General features: G+C 40.7%; 1 protein-coding gene across 2 annotated transcripts in view; it reads right to left on the reverse strand.

Moving 5' to 3' along the window:
• Positions 1 to 502: 502 nt before the first annotated feature.
• Positions 503 to 20,058, reverse strand: part of LOC123770019 (uncharacterized) — a 20,233-nt gene continuing 677 nt past the window's right edge. The window contains exons 1-4 of one of the 2 annotated variants that reach the window (XM_045761580.2): positions 19,464 to 20,058; positions 18,444 to 18,558; positions 1,853 to 2,028; positions 503 to 1,684 (exon numbers count right to left, since the gene is read on the reverse strand). The exon at positions 19,464 to 20,058 is cut by the window's right edge and continues 677 nt beyond it. In XM_045761580.2, the coding sequence (XP_045617536.2) occupies positions 1,442 to 1,684; positions 1,853 to 2,028; positions 18,444 to 18,558; positions 19,464 to 19,691 (762 nt within the window). In that variant the 5' untranslated portion in view covers positions 19,692 to 20,058 and the 3' untranslated portion in view covers positions 503 to 1,441. Of the gene's footprint in view, positions 1,685 to 1,852; positions 2,029 to 13,565; positions 17,159 to 18,443; positions 18,559 to 19,463 lie in introns of those variants that run through there. The other variant, XM_045761579.2, reaches the window with a different exon arrangement.

The following is a 20,058-nucleotide window of genomic DNA, read 5'->3' on the forward strand; positions in this document are numbered from 1 at the left end:
AGATCTTTATTATTAATGACCAATAGTCGTGTATTAACTTGTAAATATCGATTTTACAGCTTATACAAAAAAAGTAACAATGAAAGGAGAAAGCTGAATGAAGTATGTGTCAAACTAAATAGGCTATATGAACCAGTGGCGCTGTACAGAAGGCGGTTATATGAAAATGACGGGACTTTTGACAAGCCGCCGGTTTCTTGTCCTCGTCGAAGCCACTAGAGAGAGAGAGACGGTGCCCTTCAGGTAAATTCAGGCAAATAACTGGTTGAATAACCACATAGGGACTTGCCTTTGACTAATGGGTCACTTCACCAAGGCAACTAACTATAAGGCTATCTGACCCCGAAAACATGCAACTCTTTCCATGATTAAAGAATATCATTGTGTACACATGCGACTGTCAGTGTCAGGCTTGGGTGATGGATACAGGCCAGCTTCAAGGGCTGCCACAGCGTTTCCAACTCATCTTTCATTACAGAACTAAGGACATATATATACACACTTAAATAAACCGGTTTTTTATTAGACCGGTGTTCATACTGTGTTCAGGCACATTGACAATAAGAAACATTTGCGAAAGTATAAACATACTAAGCGAAATATAAGTTCGCTTTTATTTCATAAACTTTTATTATAATTTCTTCTCATTATCTTACTATCAGCCGTGGCCTTGTATGAATAACCTATAATTAAAGATATTTTTTCTCAATTTACGCGAGAACTGCATACTGCAAACTCAAATTATATATATATATATATATATATATATATATATATATATATATATATATATATATATATATATATATATATATATATATAATTAGCGTAAAGGACCGTTAGCGCCGAAAGAATAGATTATTTATACAAATTCCACTGTACTGCATGTGGGTGCTTTGAGCTGGATCTCAGTAGCAACTCTTAGTAAGGAAACTACATGACATTAATAAGCTACAAACATGAACTTTTGTTCCCAAAAAACACGTTACAAATACAGTTACATTGACTCGGTACGGCTAACATCACACTAGGTTGTGGAACATGATAGTATAGTAAGGACTTAAGAGTTTCTTTAGTACGAACAAATCCAGCTGTTTCGAGACAGGGAAATATATGATAACCTATCAACCCAGACAACGCTTTAATATTTGGAATAAAAGGCGACAGGCTAAATTTTATTTACTTTAAGGCTTAGTTATTATTGGGGGAAAGAAGTACATAACATAATAGTGAAATAATATCATTCTAAATTGAGGCTACCTGATGTGATACCAAAACAAATCTATAATTTACTATGTCTTATACAGCCAAAAGGAAATACAGTTATGCGCGAAAATATAAGTATATACATATACAATTATAAGTAGGAAATACAATTATAGGAATATCCTTTAAAGCTTGTAAGAGAACTAAGAGTCCAGTCTTGGTGGGAATGACACCTCTACATGAAGAGAGTTGGGGTTACAACCCAGCAACCTATCACTATGGGAATCCATGAAGAGGACGGTATATGGGGCGGGACGCCGCTTTGTGGGTACATGGAGTTACAACCATTCTTGTCGCAGCACTGTACACATAACTCGTAGTTGATACCAAAGCCCTTGGGACGGCAGCTCTCGTAGCATATATTCGTACACTCCCGCTTCAACATAGTCAATATGCCGTTCACCTCGGTTCTCTCAACCTGTTCAAATATACACACTTCAAATTATATACTCTCAAAGGCAGGCTAAAATTATTATTTGATGTAATTAAACAAAAAAATGCAAGGAGTATATATACATATATATTGTATATATCCTGTTGCCCCATGATATAATCTCTTACACCATGAATATAATAATGCACTTACCCTACAGAGAGTGTCAGTTCTACCACAGTGGACAAGGTAATCATCACTGACTGTGTGGTTATTGTGGTGGCCAAGGCACGGGTGGTCCCACTGGTACTCTCTCTTGCGGAAGTCAAGCTTGCAAGAGTAGCATATGAGGCTCCCTGGAGTCGGCAACTGCGACGACTGGCTCCATACTGCCAAGACAAATATTTGTTGCAAAAAGAGTAAATATTCCGTTGGCATGTACAAACATTTTTGATGACTTGTGGGAGAGTAACATGCTTATACACAAAATTATATTTTACAAAGCTTTAAAAGACAAATATATATATATATATATATATATATATATATATATATATATATATATATATATAAATATATATATATATATATATATATATATATATATATATATATATATATATATATATATATATATATTTATATATATATATATATATATATATATATATATATATATATAAACAAATAAAAACCTGTATAAAGAAAAGATAACTTTTTAGTGCCTGAAGTCTAATTAGTAATACAACATAAAAAATCTGCATTCTGGTAATTATATGCAAATATAACAAATTAATTAAATGTCATCAGTCTATTAAATAATATAAGTTATTTAATACTTTTATTTAATTATGATAAGCTATACCAAATAATACTGACAGGTGTAACTAATTAACCAGAGACCATATTAACATTGTGCATTAATGGTAGGCAATATCAGAGGCTGAATGAACCTTGCTGACTAGTCATTTAGCCCGTGAGCTCATTTTAATACTCCCGTATTTCATAGGCCTACAAACTATTTATATAACAATTTCGTGAATAGTGAAGCAAACCTACTCATGCCTATTGACAGGCGCGGACGCAATCTCAAGGTAATTATAGGCTTTTTAGTCGTGAGACATTTGTGTGTTTTGATACGTCCTCAGAAAACGATGCACTACTGATCTGTGTCTATAGAGGAATATTTGTGCTCCAGCATAATACAGTATTCCTCGACATATTTTCATAGCCTCTTTAATTCCTTTTTTCTGTTTTGATTGTGTGGCTTTCAGCTTCATTGCTCCGCCTTGAAGCGGTTAACTACGATCCATAATGGGCCAATCACGGCACCGTTCGTTATCCTCGACATAATTACCTACTTTACCATGCGACCCACATTTTTATCTGTTGCACCTCACAAATTCCTAGATCACTTGATTGGCGATTGGGGTGTTGCTGGCTTGATTGGCGGTCGGGGTGTGGCTGGCTTGATTAGCAGTCGGGGTGTGGCTGACTTGATTGGCAGTCGGGGTATGGCTGACTTGATTGGCGGTCGGGGTGTGGCTGGCTTGATTGGCGGTCGGGGTGTGGCTGGCTTGATTGGCGGTCGTGGTGTGGCTGGCTTGATTGGCGGTCGGGGTGTGGCTGACTTGATTGGCGGTCGGGGTGTGGCTGACTTGATTGGCGGTCGGGGTGTGGCTGACTTGATTGGCGGTCGCGGTGTGGCTGACTTGATTGGCGGTCGGGGTGTGGCTGACTTGATTCGGTTGTGGTTGTGTTGGACTTAAGATCCCATGAACCTTTGCAGTGTTAATAAGGCCTATCAACTTCTGAAGTGGGCCAGCAGGATTCACTAGGCTCTCTTCACTAGATTCACTTAAGTGTTACGTGTCCACGTACGAAGCCCGTGCATCTTTCCTCGATCATGGCGGCCAAGTCACTATTTATTAAGCCATTTACGAGCTCTGAAACATCGTAACCCGAGGTGGTTAGTATTGTTATAAACCACCTCGTCTCGCTCCCAAGCTAATAAACGGGTTCATAAATACTAACAAAGCCGCCATGATTGAGGAAAGATGTACAGGTTTCGTTTGTGGTTACTTTAGAGCATGATGAAAAGGAGTTTGTTAAGCTTTAGCAACCAAGCGGGAGAAGTTGTCAGGACTGACAGTTGCCCTTCACCCTCCCTTTTTTTACTTCTTTATTCAATAACTTTTATATATATATATATATATATATATATATATATATATATATATATTCAGAATATTTAAAAAAATGTATAATGACTTTGTGCTTATTTGCTGGCGCTCCTGTGCTATCTTTATATCTATCCTTCTGTCCCTAGGAGTAATTAAAACAGCCGGCGGATATCTTGCTAACGAATCAACGTAATGATACAGCCTAGCGAGGCTCTTAGGAGGCAACACGCTTACATAAATGAAATAAAAAAATTTACTTTAATTAAGGCGTCACACCCTCCCACCCTAAGCAACCCAAGCGTCACACCCTCCCACCCTAAGCAACCCAGGCGTCTCACCCTCCCACCCTAAGCAACCCAGGCGTCTCACCCTCCCACCCTAAGCAACCCAGGCGTCTCACCCTCCCACCCTAAGCAACCCAGGCGTCTCACCCTCCCACCCTAAGCAACCCAGGCGTCTCACCCTCCCACCCTAAGCAACCCAGGCGTCTCACCCTCCCACCCTAAGCAACCCAGGCGTCTCACCCTCCCACCCTAAGCAACCCAGGCGTCACACCCTCCCACCCTAAGCAACCCAAGCGTCACACCCTCCCACCCTAAGCAACCCAGGCGTCACACCCTCCCACCCTAAGCAACCCAGGCGTCTCACCCTCCCACCCTAAGCAACCCAGGCGTTACACCCTCCCACCCTAAGCAACCCAAGCGTCACACCCTCCCACCCTAAGCCCAGCAATTTGCTGACTTATAATTATTGTGTTTACCAGTTTCTCGTGCACAGCATTTACTGCGCTCCACTGACTCTGCGAGAGTGTCCTGTCTAACGCCTCCTACATATATATATATATATATATATATATATATATATATATATATATATATATATATATATATATATATATTTATGATAATACACAAATAAAAATCACAATTTAGTATTATTAACTGGAGGTCGGTAGATTATCACAAGGCATTCGGGTTACTTTCGTTTGATTTTCCGATATGGAAACTTACGCATAATGTGTTTTTGTGATATATCATATATATATATATATATGCCAGGGCTTGGGAACCTGGAATTTGTGTTCATACTCACCTAATTCAGCTTGCGGGGGTTAAGCTCCGACTCTTTGGTTTCGCCTCTTAACTGTCAATCAACCAGTGTACAGAATCCTGAGCCTACTGGGCTCTATCATATCTACATTTGAAACTGTGTATGGAGTCAGCCTCCATCACAACCCTTCCTAATGCATTCCATTTGTTAACTACTCTGACACTAAGAAAGTTCTTTCTAATGTCGCTATGGCTCATTTGGGTTCTCAATTTCCACCGTGTCCCCTTGCGCGTGTGCCCTTTGTGTTAAATAAACTGACTTTATCTACCTTATCAATTCTTCTGAGAATCTTGTGTGTGTGTGTGTGTGTGTGTGTGTGTGTGTGTGTGTGTGTGTGTGTGTGTGTGTGTGTGTGTGTGTGTGTGTGTGTGTGTGTGTGTGTGTGTCCTATCATTAGGCTATCATTAATTTCATTCAGCTCATTCTAAAAACAATTTCAGTGTACATTTATTTTAATTCCTTATTTGACACTCTTGATATAATTGTCTCTCACTTTGAACAAATTGATATTCCTCGATTTGATATTGAAATAATAATTCCCTGGTCTCAACCTTCTTCCTTGTTTAAATTTTGTAATTTTATTTAGTTATTATGCACCCCATACCCATCCTGTGGGCGATAATGGTAAGGGTTACAGAGGCACATAATGGGTTCAGGAACTGAACCCCCTGCGAATGAAATAATTATATGACAGGAGAGAGGTATATGCAAACAAAAATATATCTCAGCAATAAATATATTCAAATTACACTTAACAGAACATGTTAAATAGATCACGGTGACCATTTTTATTCTCAACTATATGTTATATGAGAGACAATCAGGGGGTATATTTGAGGAAGAAAATATATGGCTTACCTTGCGTGGTGGCCGCCAAGCCTGTGAGCATTAGTGTGACCCCGACCATTCTCATGTTGGTTCCTCTTGTTGGAAACGACACCTGTTGTTTCCGCCTTGCTTTGAGAATAATTAAAGTATGTAAGAAGTCGCGGAGTTCAGTTTGCTATCAATTGCTAGGCAAGCAATACAATAGTCCTCAGTTCGAGTACTGTTGAAGAAACAGTGTTGGTTCTAGATTGGTTTATCTTGGTTTTAGTAGCATCATCATATTTTAACCGATTTGTAAAACCCACAATTGGGTTATAAATATTATTTTCTTGTCTCACTTGATTGGCTACAGGGACTTTAAAGAGCCATGAATGGATTCATAGTTTCAGACCCTTTCGCTGTGTGGGGGATTTTTCTCTGATAGCTTAGTTCTTAATTAAACAGCCTCCGCGTGTGAGAATATCAACACAATAATCTTTAATATCACGATTGGACATGATTTTTGTCATTATCTTCAAACATCTGGTGCTGGACGACGGTGAAAACTAAGCCACTTGCTATCCTGGGCAACCAGGCGAAAAAAACACAACTTTATCTCCAATACGGAAAATGTAATTACATATACTGTAATATCTTATCTCTAGTTCGCTGTTATACTAGTAATTATCAAGTGTGCAGTCGTACAGACTACTGTTCTTCATATATTTGTATTTGTCGTATAATGTACCTGAATATATGTATGAAAGAAAAGCTTGTTACACATTATGAAATTTGTATAATTTACTAAGGTTCTACATTCCTTTGAACCATTAAAATAGTTACTCAAGATTACGGTAGACTTGTGTCTGTGGTCAGAGTAGTTTACTAGTTTACCTCAGAGCTTATGTCGCATTATTTTCATAATACGCAACGCGTAAATTCAAGTAAAAATTGTTTATTACAATTCATGGTACAGTATTTCAATACAACGACAGCATTACTCCAGACATAATGTAAACATCGACAAAAATTCTTCGTATCTATTGACGCTTCTTTGAACGTTGCAGTTCAAAACCTAAAAAAGCCACAAAGACTACTCCTCCGAGCGGGCTGCTAACTACACAACCTTCCAACACGATAGTTGGCGAGCAACTGAGTCCTTGGTCCCCCTCAGACAGCATTTTTACCCTCCCTTCCCCCACTCTCTCTCAACCCCCAACCCCAGTACTCCTCCTCCTCCCTCCTGGCGTGTTGTACACAATCATTGTCCACTTACTGCTAATACTACGGTACACCCTGATGTACACTAGGGGGGGAGTACACAGTGCTTGATGTGTTTACACTTGATTAAAACATGAAGACGACGAAGGTCAGGTCATTGCATATTCGTTGAGGTCCTTACAGTGACGGCATATTCAGTATATGGCATATTCAGTAGAGGTATAGGGAACTCTTCTTTACAGCCTCTCTCTCTCTCTTTCTTCACAAAGTATTAATATTAATAGGATAAAAGAGATCAATATGAGAGTGGTACAAACGGACCAGCTGAAACAGCAGACAACAGTAGCCTACTGTTGTCATCTAAAGCCAGTAGCCTACAAATATTGCATCAGTACAAGCATTTCATTATTGCAACTATACACATTTCAACACAGCAAACATTTCGGCACGACAACATTAAACATTTCAACATGCCAAGAATGGAAACAAAGAATACGAGTACAAATATTAACCTAAAAATAAGATTATGAAGAACAAGGAGAATATAGAAAAGGCCACCTATACAATGTTTTTGTCAACAATTTCTTCATATTTGTGGTATTTTACTGCTGCTATGGCGGTATATTCACTCATAGAATGAGACGCTGTCCAATATAGTCATTATTATAGTTTGTCCACTCACAGGATGAGAGACGGTGTCCAGTACTGCCACTATGGCGGCATTTTCACTCGGGATGAGTGACGCTGACCAATACCTACCCATGCTGGGAATGTTCACTCACAAGATGAGTGATTATAAATTTTATTTATATTGACCAATAAATTAGTCCTCTCAGGTAAAATATTAAATTAAGGAGAGGTAAGAAAAAGAAAGAGTCGTGTTATCACATGCCTTTGTATGTAATGTTAACACATAATACGACGGCTACACAGAGGAGAGTAATTAACACCCGGGAGACTAAGGGTCGCCACACGCCCCTGGAACCACTTAGTACATATCGAACCATCACAAACAGCAAAACGAACAAAGAGAAACAGTGAAGCGAAAACTGAGAAACCATAAAATTAAGACTTTTATCTAATAAATTTGGAAAATTGTGGAAGGCTTGACAAGGAAAATTTATATAATTATGCTAAACGATCTTTCTCGACAGAGTAATAAAACACGTTGGATTTTTACGTGAAAAATAAAAATGCCCAGAATTTAGTATATAATAATTACGATTCGTTATTTAGGTAGAATGGAAAAAAGAGTGCCGGGAAGGGTCAGAGGTCATGTCTTAACATGCCTGCCACACTATCACTGTGATGGTTATCTTGAGGTTATCTTGAGATGATTTCGGGACTTAGCGTCCCCGCAGCCTAGTTAACAAAGTTTAAAACTGCGTAAGGAATGTGTTCAAGACTTTGGAGGACCAATAAATATTTTGAGAGTAAGTCAAGAAACGGAGAGCAGGTTATCTTGAGGTTATCTTGAGATGATTTCGGGGCTTTTTTAGTGTCCCCGCGGCCCGGTCCTCGACCAGGCCTCCACCCCCAGGAAGCAGCCCGTGACAGTTGACTAACACTCAGGTACCTATTTTACTGCTAGGTAACAGGGGCATAGGGGTGAAAGAAACTCTGCCCAATGTTTCTCGCCGGCGCCTGGGACCACAGGATCACAAGTCCAGCGTGCTGTCCGCTCAGCCGACAGGCTCCCCTACATGTCTCTCCCCTACATCTTGAAACACTTCCCTCCGTGGGAAGCCTCGCCACCTCACTTGCGGCAGGAAACCCCCGACGAACCATAAATGCTCATGATATTAATGGCCCATGACTTACGCTCCCGAGAAACAGGTGAGGGAGCGTAAATATTTGCCGGGCATTCAAGGGTGTCTGAAGGTGCCTGACTCGCGGGACAGGAATGCCCATAGCCAGTTCTCCCGGTTAATGGGGGCTAACTAATGGGTGCGCCATCATCTCTGAAGATTTGTCTCAGCCATCAAGTGTAAAGCACAACCATTATTTATAGAGCAACGTGACTGCCTAAAGCAGAATGCTTGCTGGTGATGCATTGAGGCTCGTGTTCAAGACCCGTATGATCCAAAGTATGTGAGACAAGATCAATATGTGAGACAATACATATATATAGCAATAAGTCTCGTAACACACACACACAAAGAACATTCCCAAGTATAAAAAAAACAGTTGCAAATACAGTGCCATTATACCAATAGCTCCGGCGCTCCACCCCCAACACTCAGACACTAATGGTTATGGATTCTGGGCAATGGTGGCAGAGGTGGGGAGAGGGGGGGGAGGAGGGAGAGAGGGAAGGAGAGAGTCGGTGAGGGAAGAGAGAGGGAGGAGGGGATAATGGAAGGAGAGGAGAGAGTGGAGAAGAATATTCAACTGGGAAAGCAAGGAAGAGAGAGGTAAATAAGAGAAAATGGAATGAAGATAGAATTAAGGAGAGTGAGAGAAAAAGGAGTGAAGAAAGGTGGAAGATAGAAGAAAAAAAGATAGGGAAAGGAGAACGTGGATGAGGTAGGCCAGAAGAGCACAAATAAGGCACCTTCCCTTTCAATCTCCGCCTTCCCTTCCATTCTCCCCTCACAGTGAAAGGTCAGAGAGCAGCCCGTGTGAGAAGGTCGCCTCATTACCAAAGCTTTCTTACTAAAACGAGAGTCGGATAAACATTCTTCCATTACTGTTGATAATTAGAAGCCTTCAAATGAGCCCCGGGCCAGCGCGGCTTCATGTCATTACCAGACTCATGGTAGCTTTATGTAATATATATATATATATATATATATATATATATATATATATATATATATATATATATATATATATATATACACTGAGAGCTTACATTAGTTACATCAGCATCATATGGGACGCCGGCAAACATTAGAATACATTCAGAAACTTTAGTCAGGACTCTTTTTTTCAAGTCACTCAACACACCCTCTAGTAGATCAATACTAGAATATCTTACTAGATACAGAGGTTAGCAATAAGATTAATGTCAGAGTTAATAGGTTTAAGCTATAAGGATAGGTTAAGGGAACTAGTTGGACTCTACAACTCTAAAAGAGGAAAAACAGAGGGAATATGGTCACAAGATACTTGAAACAATTGTCTCCTCCATCAATAACCTAAGACCTCACGTGCACTGCGTGGCACCAATGGCTCAGTCCAGTCGTTAATAGGACGAACTGGAGCATCATGTGGTTTTATATAAATTTATTTATTTATTTATTTATTTATATACAAGAAGGTACATTGGGATTGTGAGGATACATAGCATAGTAATTACATTCTTGTAAAGCCACTAGTACGCGCAGCGTTTCGGGCAGGATAAATAATACCTGCACATTGACCATCAGTGCCAGGTTAAACAATTGGCACTTTAAAGACAGCTGCCAGGTTTAACAACTTTAGCAGTCCCCGTGGCGTAGTGGTAAGACACTTGCATGGTTTTTCGCGGGCGCTTTGGCCCAGGTTCGTATCCTGGCCGGGGAGGATTTACGGGGCCCCAATCCTTAACTGTAGCCTCTGTTTAGCCAACAGTAAAATAGGTACCTGGTTTTACGGGCTATTCATGCCCGTGCCACCTCTTGGGTGGCTTAATCTTTATCAGTCAATCGGTACCTGGTTGTTAAACGATTTGGCGGGTCGTATTCCAGGGAGAATTAAGATTAAGGACTGTACAAGTGGCTGTAGAAGAATGTAAGAACTATTATATATATATAAATAAATAAATAAATAAATAAATAAATAAATAAATAACTGACTGAATGCAGGCGATGAGTCACAATAACGTGGCTGAAGTATGTTGACCAGACCACACACTAGAAGTTGAAGGGACGACGACGTTTCGGTCCGTCCTGGACCATTCTCAAATCGATTCTCAACTGGCTGAACTCTACACAATCACAACAAGCTGCTATTTCACTAAACAAGCATTGAAGGAATAATGTTCTGATTCAAAATCTGTTCTTCAAGCACTTGAAAACTTCTGCAAGATCGACCGCAGGAACTTCATAATATCAATAATAAATAACTTGCTCGCTGCACAGAATAAAGAATTAATTTTTCTGTATGGACACCATCTCACACAAATATAACCCCATCATGATAACACATATACTGCGGTCAAATTAGCATGTAATAAGGCTGAAGTGTAACTAGACCTTGCTAACCAACCACTCAGGTCTGACAGACGAGACATAACTGACGCCCAAGGACCAGGAAGCACCAGTATTAAGAACTATGATTTGATTAGATCCGAAGCCTGTGTACAACAGAAGGTGCCACAGAGAGCGCGACACAGTGGTGGCCAGGATCGACAGGACTGAAGGTCAGGCTCATAACACGGGTTAAACATGTTACCAGGAAGATACAAAAAAAATAAAGCGTAAAAGTTTTTTCATTGAGAGCAATATGCGTCTTATGAAACAACGACCATGGTGAACATGTACTAATTACGGGTAAGTGTTGGGGGAGCAGGTTATCATGATATCTGGATCAGCGTGTGACAAGAGAAGAGTGACAATATACCCCTATCACGCTTCTCCATCAGTTAAGTAATTACTACTGAAGTAATTACCACTGTAATTAATAACGACTGCACACTTACAAGACCATAATTAATGACAGGCTTGCTTTAGAGAACAATATTATTCCTGGAGTATACCTGGAGGGTGTTCTGAAAGTTCTTATACTCCTCAATACTGGCTAGGGGGGACAGACTTGTCTGGTGATACCTTGGTGCAGCAGGCTGTTGTATGGTGCGGCCCGCAGGCTCATGTATCCACTACAATCCGGTTGGTCCGACACTTCAAAAAAGGAAGAAGCCTAATTTTTTTTAGGAAGTCCACATTTGCTCCGGTAATATTTTTAATGCTTGCTGGGAGGGTGTTGAGCCGCCGAGGACCTCTGATGTTTATTCAGTGTTCTCTGATTGTGTTTATAGCACCTCTATTCCTCTCTTTTTTGTATAAATATTTAAGAAAATACAATATAAATCATATACACATAAGTTTTACAAGGCAAACTTATGTATACATTACACATAAGTTTGTATATTATACATTATAATTCTCAGTGAACAAGTGTTTCATTATCACAGAACATGATGGAGCACGGGCTATGGTGAGCCCGTAGTGGGCTTACCTGGCACAGGACCGGTGCTGTGTTTTTGTCCATTATCCTTCACAAGTACATTATATAATACCTCTCTCGTGTCCCCCTTTACCAGAGAGTACATTTTGTGAGCCTTGAGACGGTCCCAATAATTTAGGTCAACAACCGCATCAATGTCAGCAATAACATCATCAACGCCAACTAAAGGGGCCGAGTTGTCCAGCACATGAGAAAGCGTCGAGCCGTATGACAACATATAACACCTGGAAGGAGTAACACAAGGAACTGAGGCCGGTACCGAAGCCCTCTTTCCCCCAGGCAACAGCCAGCCAGCCTACACCTCTCCACACAACCAATTACCCAATGTGTTGATCTGTCTTAAAATATCCTGCCCCTCCTTAGGGCCACGGGAGGAGGGTTTGCTCCCAGTAATTCCGGCGTCGCGGCCCACTCCCCGACCCTCCTACACCGTGATGAACGATATCGCTAATCCTTTGAGTAATTATAACGATAATATGCTCCTTTGAACTTTCATGGCCAAGTATAGCTCGCTTTAATGGCAGGGGTGTAAACACTTACTAATTACTAATAACGGCTTTATTGGCGAGTTTTCACGAGTGGAGCGTTATTTAAGCGATGATAACACATTGTAGTCTATACTTGTTCTCTCAAGACTAGTTCATAGTTTGTGTAGCCAAGACAGACACTGTGTAGCCTAGTAGTCTCTGTAGCCGATCACAGAGACTGTAAACTAGCACAGAGTCTATGTAGCCTATCATAGACGCTGCAGTCTATCACAGTCTGTTATCTAGATCAGAGTCTCTGTAGCCTAGTACAGTCACTCTGAAGTTAACAGTCTATATAGCCTAACACAGAGACTTTAGCCTAGTGTGATCTCTGCAATCTAATACGCCCTTTGTAGCCTAGCACAGTGTCTATAGTCTAGCATAGTTTCTTGGTAGCTTAGCAGAGAATCTCTGCAGCCTAGCACAGAGTCTTTGTAGCGTAGTACTGAGCTCTGTAATCTAGCACAGTGTCTCTGTAGTTGAAAAGAAAATGTCACAAGGAATGTATACACACGGAATACACACACACACTACAGGAATATAGACACAGAGAGCGGTATACAGCACGTATACACCTCTCGGTGTATATACGTGCTGTATACCTACTATCTACTACTATCAAATCTCATTTGAGAGTGCTTTAAAGTAGGCATTAAGTCCAACACCAAACTCAGAGTATGTGTCTATACTGATTCTATTTCCAACCGTATCTCTCAATTTTTTTCTACATTCTTCCCCGAAAAACATTGTGGCCATACTCTGAAAGATACACCCCTGCTACTGTGTTAAACATGCACTTAAGTGTACTTTAGTCCTGCTTCATTGTTGGTGGTGGTGAGAGCAGTGGTACTTTGACGGTGGTAGCAATGGTATGTGTTATACTTTAAAGAAGGATAATGTTTCAATTAAGCGCGTGTATTCTTTAATTCCAACATTATACATATTTAAAAATCACGTCAAATCGTTGTCATTTATCCTCAGTGCTAACTAGGTCATTACTAAGATAACCCTTGACTGAGATTACAGGTAATCACAGATAATTGCTATAATCAAAATGTATATCTATAAAGAGGGAAGAGGTATGGTAATTATCAGGAGAAAGTACCAAGCCATTACGACCATATATTACTTGAAAGGGGCCAGGATAAGGATTTGGGATGGGACAGTGGAGAAGGAATGGTGTCCAACCTCTTGGACGGTCGGGGATTGAACGCCGACCTGCATGTCGAGACCGAGACCGTCGCTATACCGTCCATCCAAGTGGCTGACAGATGGGAAGGAGAGAAGGCATGGTGCCCGACCACTTGGACTGGCTCTACCGTCCAGTTCAAGTGGTCGGGCGATGGGGGAATAGATGATGATAATTGGTGCAATCATACAAAACTGAATTCGTACGCATTTGTCTGCAGGTTAATATTACGTACGCTTCTCGCCAATTAACAATTCTGACCAATATGAAAGAACCTGGGCTAGGTTTTTTGTTTCATTAACAAACATAGGTACACAGCAGTGTCCTGCTATTCACATATATTGTGTTGAAGCGTGTGCCCAAAATCCTGTTCACAGAAACGGGGTGAGAATAGCTTGAGCTACATCTTTGTGTATTTATACCTCAATAAACTTATTTGAATTTGTTCACAGCTTTTATTATTTATTTTTGTATATATATATATATATATATATATATATATATATATATATATATATATATATATATATATATATATATATAATGTCGTACCTAGTAGCCAGAACGCACTTCTCAGCCTACTATGCAAGGCCCAAATTGCCTAATAAGCCAAGTTTTCATGAATTAATATATTTTCTCTAATTTTTTTCTTATGAAATAATAAAGCTACCCATTTCATAATGTATAAGGTCAGTTTTTTGTTATTGGAGTTAAAATTAACATAGGTATATGACCGAACCTAACCAACCCTACCTAACCTAACCTATCTCTATAGGTTAGGTTAAGTTAGGTAGCCGAAAAAGTTAGGTTAGGTTAGGTTAGGTAGGTTAGGTAGTCGAAAAACAATTAATTCATGAAAACTTGGCTTATTAGGCAAATTGGGCCTTGCATAGTAGGCCTAGAAGTGCATTCTGGCTACTAGGTACGACATATATATATTTATATATATATATATATATATATATATATATATATATATATATATATATATATATATATATATACATATATATACATATATATACACACACACACAAAGATTTTACATTCTTATACAGCCACTAGCACGCATAGCGTTTCGGGCAGGTCCTTAATCCCATTTTTCCCCGGAATGCGACCCGCCAAATCGTTTAACAACCAAGTATCCATTTTACTGTTGGATAAACAGAGGCTACAGTTAAGGATTGGTGCCCAGTAAATCCTCCCCGGCCAGTTTACAATTGGAGTGATCACTACTGAGAGATTCATTACCTGCAGCCACCTGTCATGTGTAAACTCAAAGCCTAATTTCTAGCTTATGTTACAATATCACACTAGTTAGTTTAGTTCATTTATTATGCAACCCATACCCATCTTGTGGGCGGTAGTGGAAAGGGTTACAGAGGCACATAATGGGCTCAGGGACTGAACCCCACAATTCATTTAGCTAAGCAAGTTACAATCTTGATGAGCTAGTTACAAAATTTAGTATAAGTCGTCACATCATCAATGGGTTCGAGATCGACCACAAGTACAGTTTCTGAATTAAGCAACTGACATATGTGGAGAGCTAGTGTCACAATTGATATGTTTGTCCTGCACACAGCCCCCCATCCAGTGGGCAGCGGTGGATAGGTTATAATCACTCAGTTACTACCAACAGTTAGCAAACTGGGGATATTTGGCTAGGATTTCTGGTAGCAGATCATTTTGAATAAAATATTTACACACATCTTGAACATTTGTTATAGAATTGTCTCTGAATTCATGTACCTTTTTGCACTCCATCACATAGTGACGGAGGGTGTGCGAATAATTTTGTTGACACAGTTTACATTTGGTCAGGTCTACATCAGCAGATATTGAGAATTCCCAGAGATGGTGGGAAGGAATGGTGTCCAACCACTTGGACGGTCGGGGATTGAAAGGAGACAGTGAAAAATGTATATATAACTTATAAAAAAACCTTATGAAGGTGAAAACTATATGTATCATCCAGGATCGGACTCGTCTGTTAGCATAACACCAAATAAGCTGACAACCAACAGAAAACTTGCGTTGGGAAGCAAGTCCCAGCTGTGTCTGGGTACAAGTGACAGGATGAACAACCCAGCGGGTTTTCTTCCTATTGGGGAGTGTTGTACATGCTGCTATGGCGGTGTGTCCACTCACAAGATGAGTGGCGCTGCCCAATAAACTCGCCCCTCGGGGCAAAATTTAAAAAAAAAAATTTAGTCTGATATTTAAGGCAGTTGGGGGTTATCACATTCGCCCCTTAACAGAATGAGAAACATTAAAGAAAATGGTTCTGGTGATGATATTTTGGACGGCTTACTGTGATAATTTTTGGATCTCTGGGAGATGCATTATTTCCGGATCATCCTGCCACATTCTTCAGGACTGTACTTCCATCAACTAGCCTTTGAGACATATCTTTGCAGTCTGAGAAGTGCAAATAGAGTGACAAGGTCTTTACGATATTATCAACTTCGTTGCAGAATTCCTTGAGATTTTAGCTGTCTTGAGAAGTTTGTGACTGTTGGAAATTTTGAGACTTAAATTCCCATAGTCGGCGACAGGACGCCTGTATTTAGGCTTGTCAAAGCCCCCTTCACCTAGGTTACCTACTGACCTTCACCAGGATGCAACCCACAACAGTTGCCTAACTCCCTGGTATCTACCTTACCACCAGGTGAGCAGAGGCAACAGGTGAAAGGAAACGTTCCTAATAGTTTCTGTCCTGCCCGGGGATGTAACCTGGATCCCTCGATTGTGACGTAGACCACTAAGCTACATTCAGGTTATTCCTTACTGGTCACTCATCCCAGTTCCAGGTCTTCAAAGCGAGGCAAACCATCATCAGTGGACGCGCCAACACCGTGACTTGACTGAGTGTGGACCTCCGCGTGACTCAGGTCTCCGGCAAACTCACCGATGCTTAGATTTTGACGACTTGAAACATGCTGATGTTGGCTGACTTCAGGAGACATTCTGAAGTCAGCATTTCCTGAAGAAGTGCTAGCTAGTCGAACTTCAGAGATAGTGTACACAGTAGAGGCATTGTCCGTGGGACCAGCATCGCCCGCTGCACTTCCTGGCCAGTGATCCCAGATGGAGCGAGCGTCTCCTCTGCCGGGGATGTCATTTTTGGGCTGATCCATGCCCTCGTGTTCGTAGCTGACGTCACCTGGGATTTTCTTAGCGAATTCCAGTCTCCAGGTGTTGCGGTAAGCCGGCGGGAGGTCGAGGGCCGGAGCTGGAGTAGTGGGTGATGACCTTCGGGTGCGAGAACGGGACAACGCCAGACCAATCAGTATCAACGCAGACACCACACCTGCAAAGATATCCGGCGTCTAAAGTACAAGTCTTGTTTTAAGTTGCGCCACGTTCCCACCTTCAAGTTGCTTACATGGTTTCAAGTTGAACATTCTTTAGGGTGTTTGTGTGTTTATGTTTGGGACAATTAGTATATGACTGTTGGTGTATCAATGTGTTTATACCTGTCTGCGTGTGGCTGTGTCTACATCTGTCATTCTTGTGTACTCACCTAGTTGAGCTTGTATGGTCGAGCATCTTAGCCCCGCCGTTCAGCCATCATTGATTCAGTGCAGCGGGATTTTATTTAACTCGTTTATTTTATCACAGTGATATTTAAAGCTGCGTAGCGATTTGGCTTCGACAACTTCCTCGCAACGTCTATTCCACTTATTTACGAGTCTGGGACTGAAGAAGTTATTTCTGACATCCCTGTGATACATCTGTGTTTCCAGTTTCCAATTATGTCTTCTCTTTCTACTGTTCCTTAATTTGAACATTCCGCTTATATTTTATTTGTGTCTACAACTGTGGGTCTGTGTATGTTTGCGTCTGTCAGTTTATCTGTTTGTGTGTGTGTGGCATGCAAATGTTTGGTTTCCATTGTCGAGGGACAGGAAACCTTATGAGGAATTTCAAGGTTTCCCCTTAGGTTAATGACTGACCTTCCTCAGGATGCAACACACAATAGTTTACTATCTCCAGGGCCAGGATTCATCAAGCATTTACGTGTCTAGTAAACCTGTACACCTGTCCTTGATCATGTCATCTTAGTCTGTATTTAGTAAACAGTTTACGAGTTTGGAAACTGCAGAGCCCAAGGGTATTACAGTTGTGCACATCCTCGTAGTGCTGTCAAGCTCATGAACTGTTTAATAACTGTAAAATATGCCACCCATTACCGAGGAAAGATGTACACGTTTCGTAAATAGACACTTAAATATTTGATGAATCCTGTTGCTGTTGCAGGACACTATGTGCACTGTTAAGTGAACAGAAGCATCAGACGAAAGGTCACCTAAGACTAACAACTGTCTTTCTCCAGGTTGCAACCCCCACAATCATCAATTAACCCCCAGGTATCTATATACTGTTAGGTGTGAACAGGTCCATCAGGCGTAAGGAAACGTAGCCCAAACGCTTTCACAGTACACGAGTATGCCCGAAACGCTTTGCGTAATAGTGGCTTTAGGCATTGTATGTACTAGCTATACCTATAAGTTAAACAATCCTTGTAAATATTTATTGTATGTATGTACCTTACCTAAATAAAATTGTATTGTATTGTTGTTGAGTTTACTTACAGCAGGAACAGAGGAGGATGAGGACGATCTGGGAGTACCCGACAGTGAACCACATGGTGATGCCAGCCGTGGCCCCAGAGATCGACACCAACATCGCAGTCCCCAGCACGCATCTCTGGATAACATTAACGTGAAAATACTTAGTCACAGGTGGAAATTTAAACCAGTCTACCCTGTATATAGACTTTCAGAGTGTCAGAAAACGATTGGTCGACTCCAGCCTGACCAAATGTAAACTGTGTCAGTTACATTATTCGCACACCCTCCGTCACTATATAACCCTCCAGAGGTTGATAGGCCATAATAACCCTCCAGAGATTGATAGGCCTTAATAACCCTCCAGAGGTTGATAGGCCTTAATAACCCTCCAGAGATTGATAGGCCTTAATAACCCTCCAGAGATTGATAGGCCTTAATAACCCTCCAGAGGTTGATAGGCCTTAATAACCCTCCAGAGATTGATAGGCCTTAATAACCCTCTAGAGATTGATAGGCCATAATAACCCTCCAGAGATTGATAGGCCATAATAACCCTCCAGAGATTGATAGGCCTTAATAACCCTCCAGAGATTGATAGGCCTTAATAACCCTCCAGAGATTGATAGGCCTTAATAACCCTCCAGAGGTTGATAGGCCTTAATAACCCTCCAGAGATTGATAGGCCTTAATAACCCTCCAGAGATTGATAGGCCTTAATAACCCTCCAGAGGTTGATAGGCCTTAATAACCCTCCAGAGGTTGATAGGCCTTAATAACCCTCCAGAGATTGATAGGCCATAATAACCCTCCAGAGGTTGATAGGCCTTAATAACCCTCCAGAGGTTGATAGGCCTTAATAACCCTCCAGAGATTGATAGGCTTAACACCAAACCAAAAACCTCAGAAAATAATACGTTGAACATCTCAGCAATTTTGTCGACATACACATTTTAGACTTATATTAAAATAAATTATACAAATATATCAAAATATATAATCAATTATTTACTCAATATGCAAGTAAGACAGGCAATTACTCACGTCGACTGGGACATCATATATATCCCTAACAGCCATTTGCGGACTAAGTGAAGAACTTTGTAAGAGCGGAGGGTCCGTGTCAGTGGAGGGCTGTAGTCGTATGAGCGAGTCCCGTATGAGAAGAGAGTGGTATGATCCGTATACCAGATGCGGGTCTATATGAGAGGAAGCGCCCGTATGTGTAGAAGAGTCCGTAATAGTAGAGGCGTCCGTATAAGAGGCTTCCATATGAGAGGAAGCGTCCGTAAGAGCAAGAGTTTTCACTCCTCTATGCCCGTCGCTGTGTTACGAAGGTAAACTTCCTCCTACCAGTTCCTCCCGCTCACTAATATACGAGGGCGAGGCGCTCCTTCCCTATATACCGATGCTAATTATCTGATTATACGGAAAATGTAAAAAAAAATATAAGCTATCGAGAATTACGATAAGAAAATTTATGAGCGCTCGAATTGCATGCTCTCAAATTTGGCAATATCCTCGTGTAAAGGAATGATACTCTGTAATCCCTCATATATGCGCTTAGAACTCACATAATATTAGTTTGAACACTATATACTACTCGATCACACAGTGACTGACTCTGATCAGAGCTAAT

The sequence above is a fragment of the Procambarus clarkii genome, chromosome 45 (genome assembly GCF_040958095.1).
Source record: "Procambarus clarkii isolate CNS0578487 chromosome 45, FALCON_Pclarkii_2.0, whole genome shotgun sequence".
Taxonomy (NCBI): domain Eukaryota; kingdom Metazoa; phylum Arthropoda; class Malacostraca; order Decapoda; family Cambaridae; genus Procambarus; species Procambarus clarkii.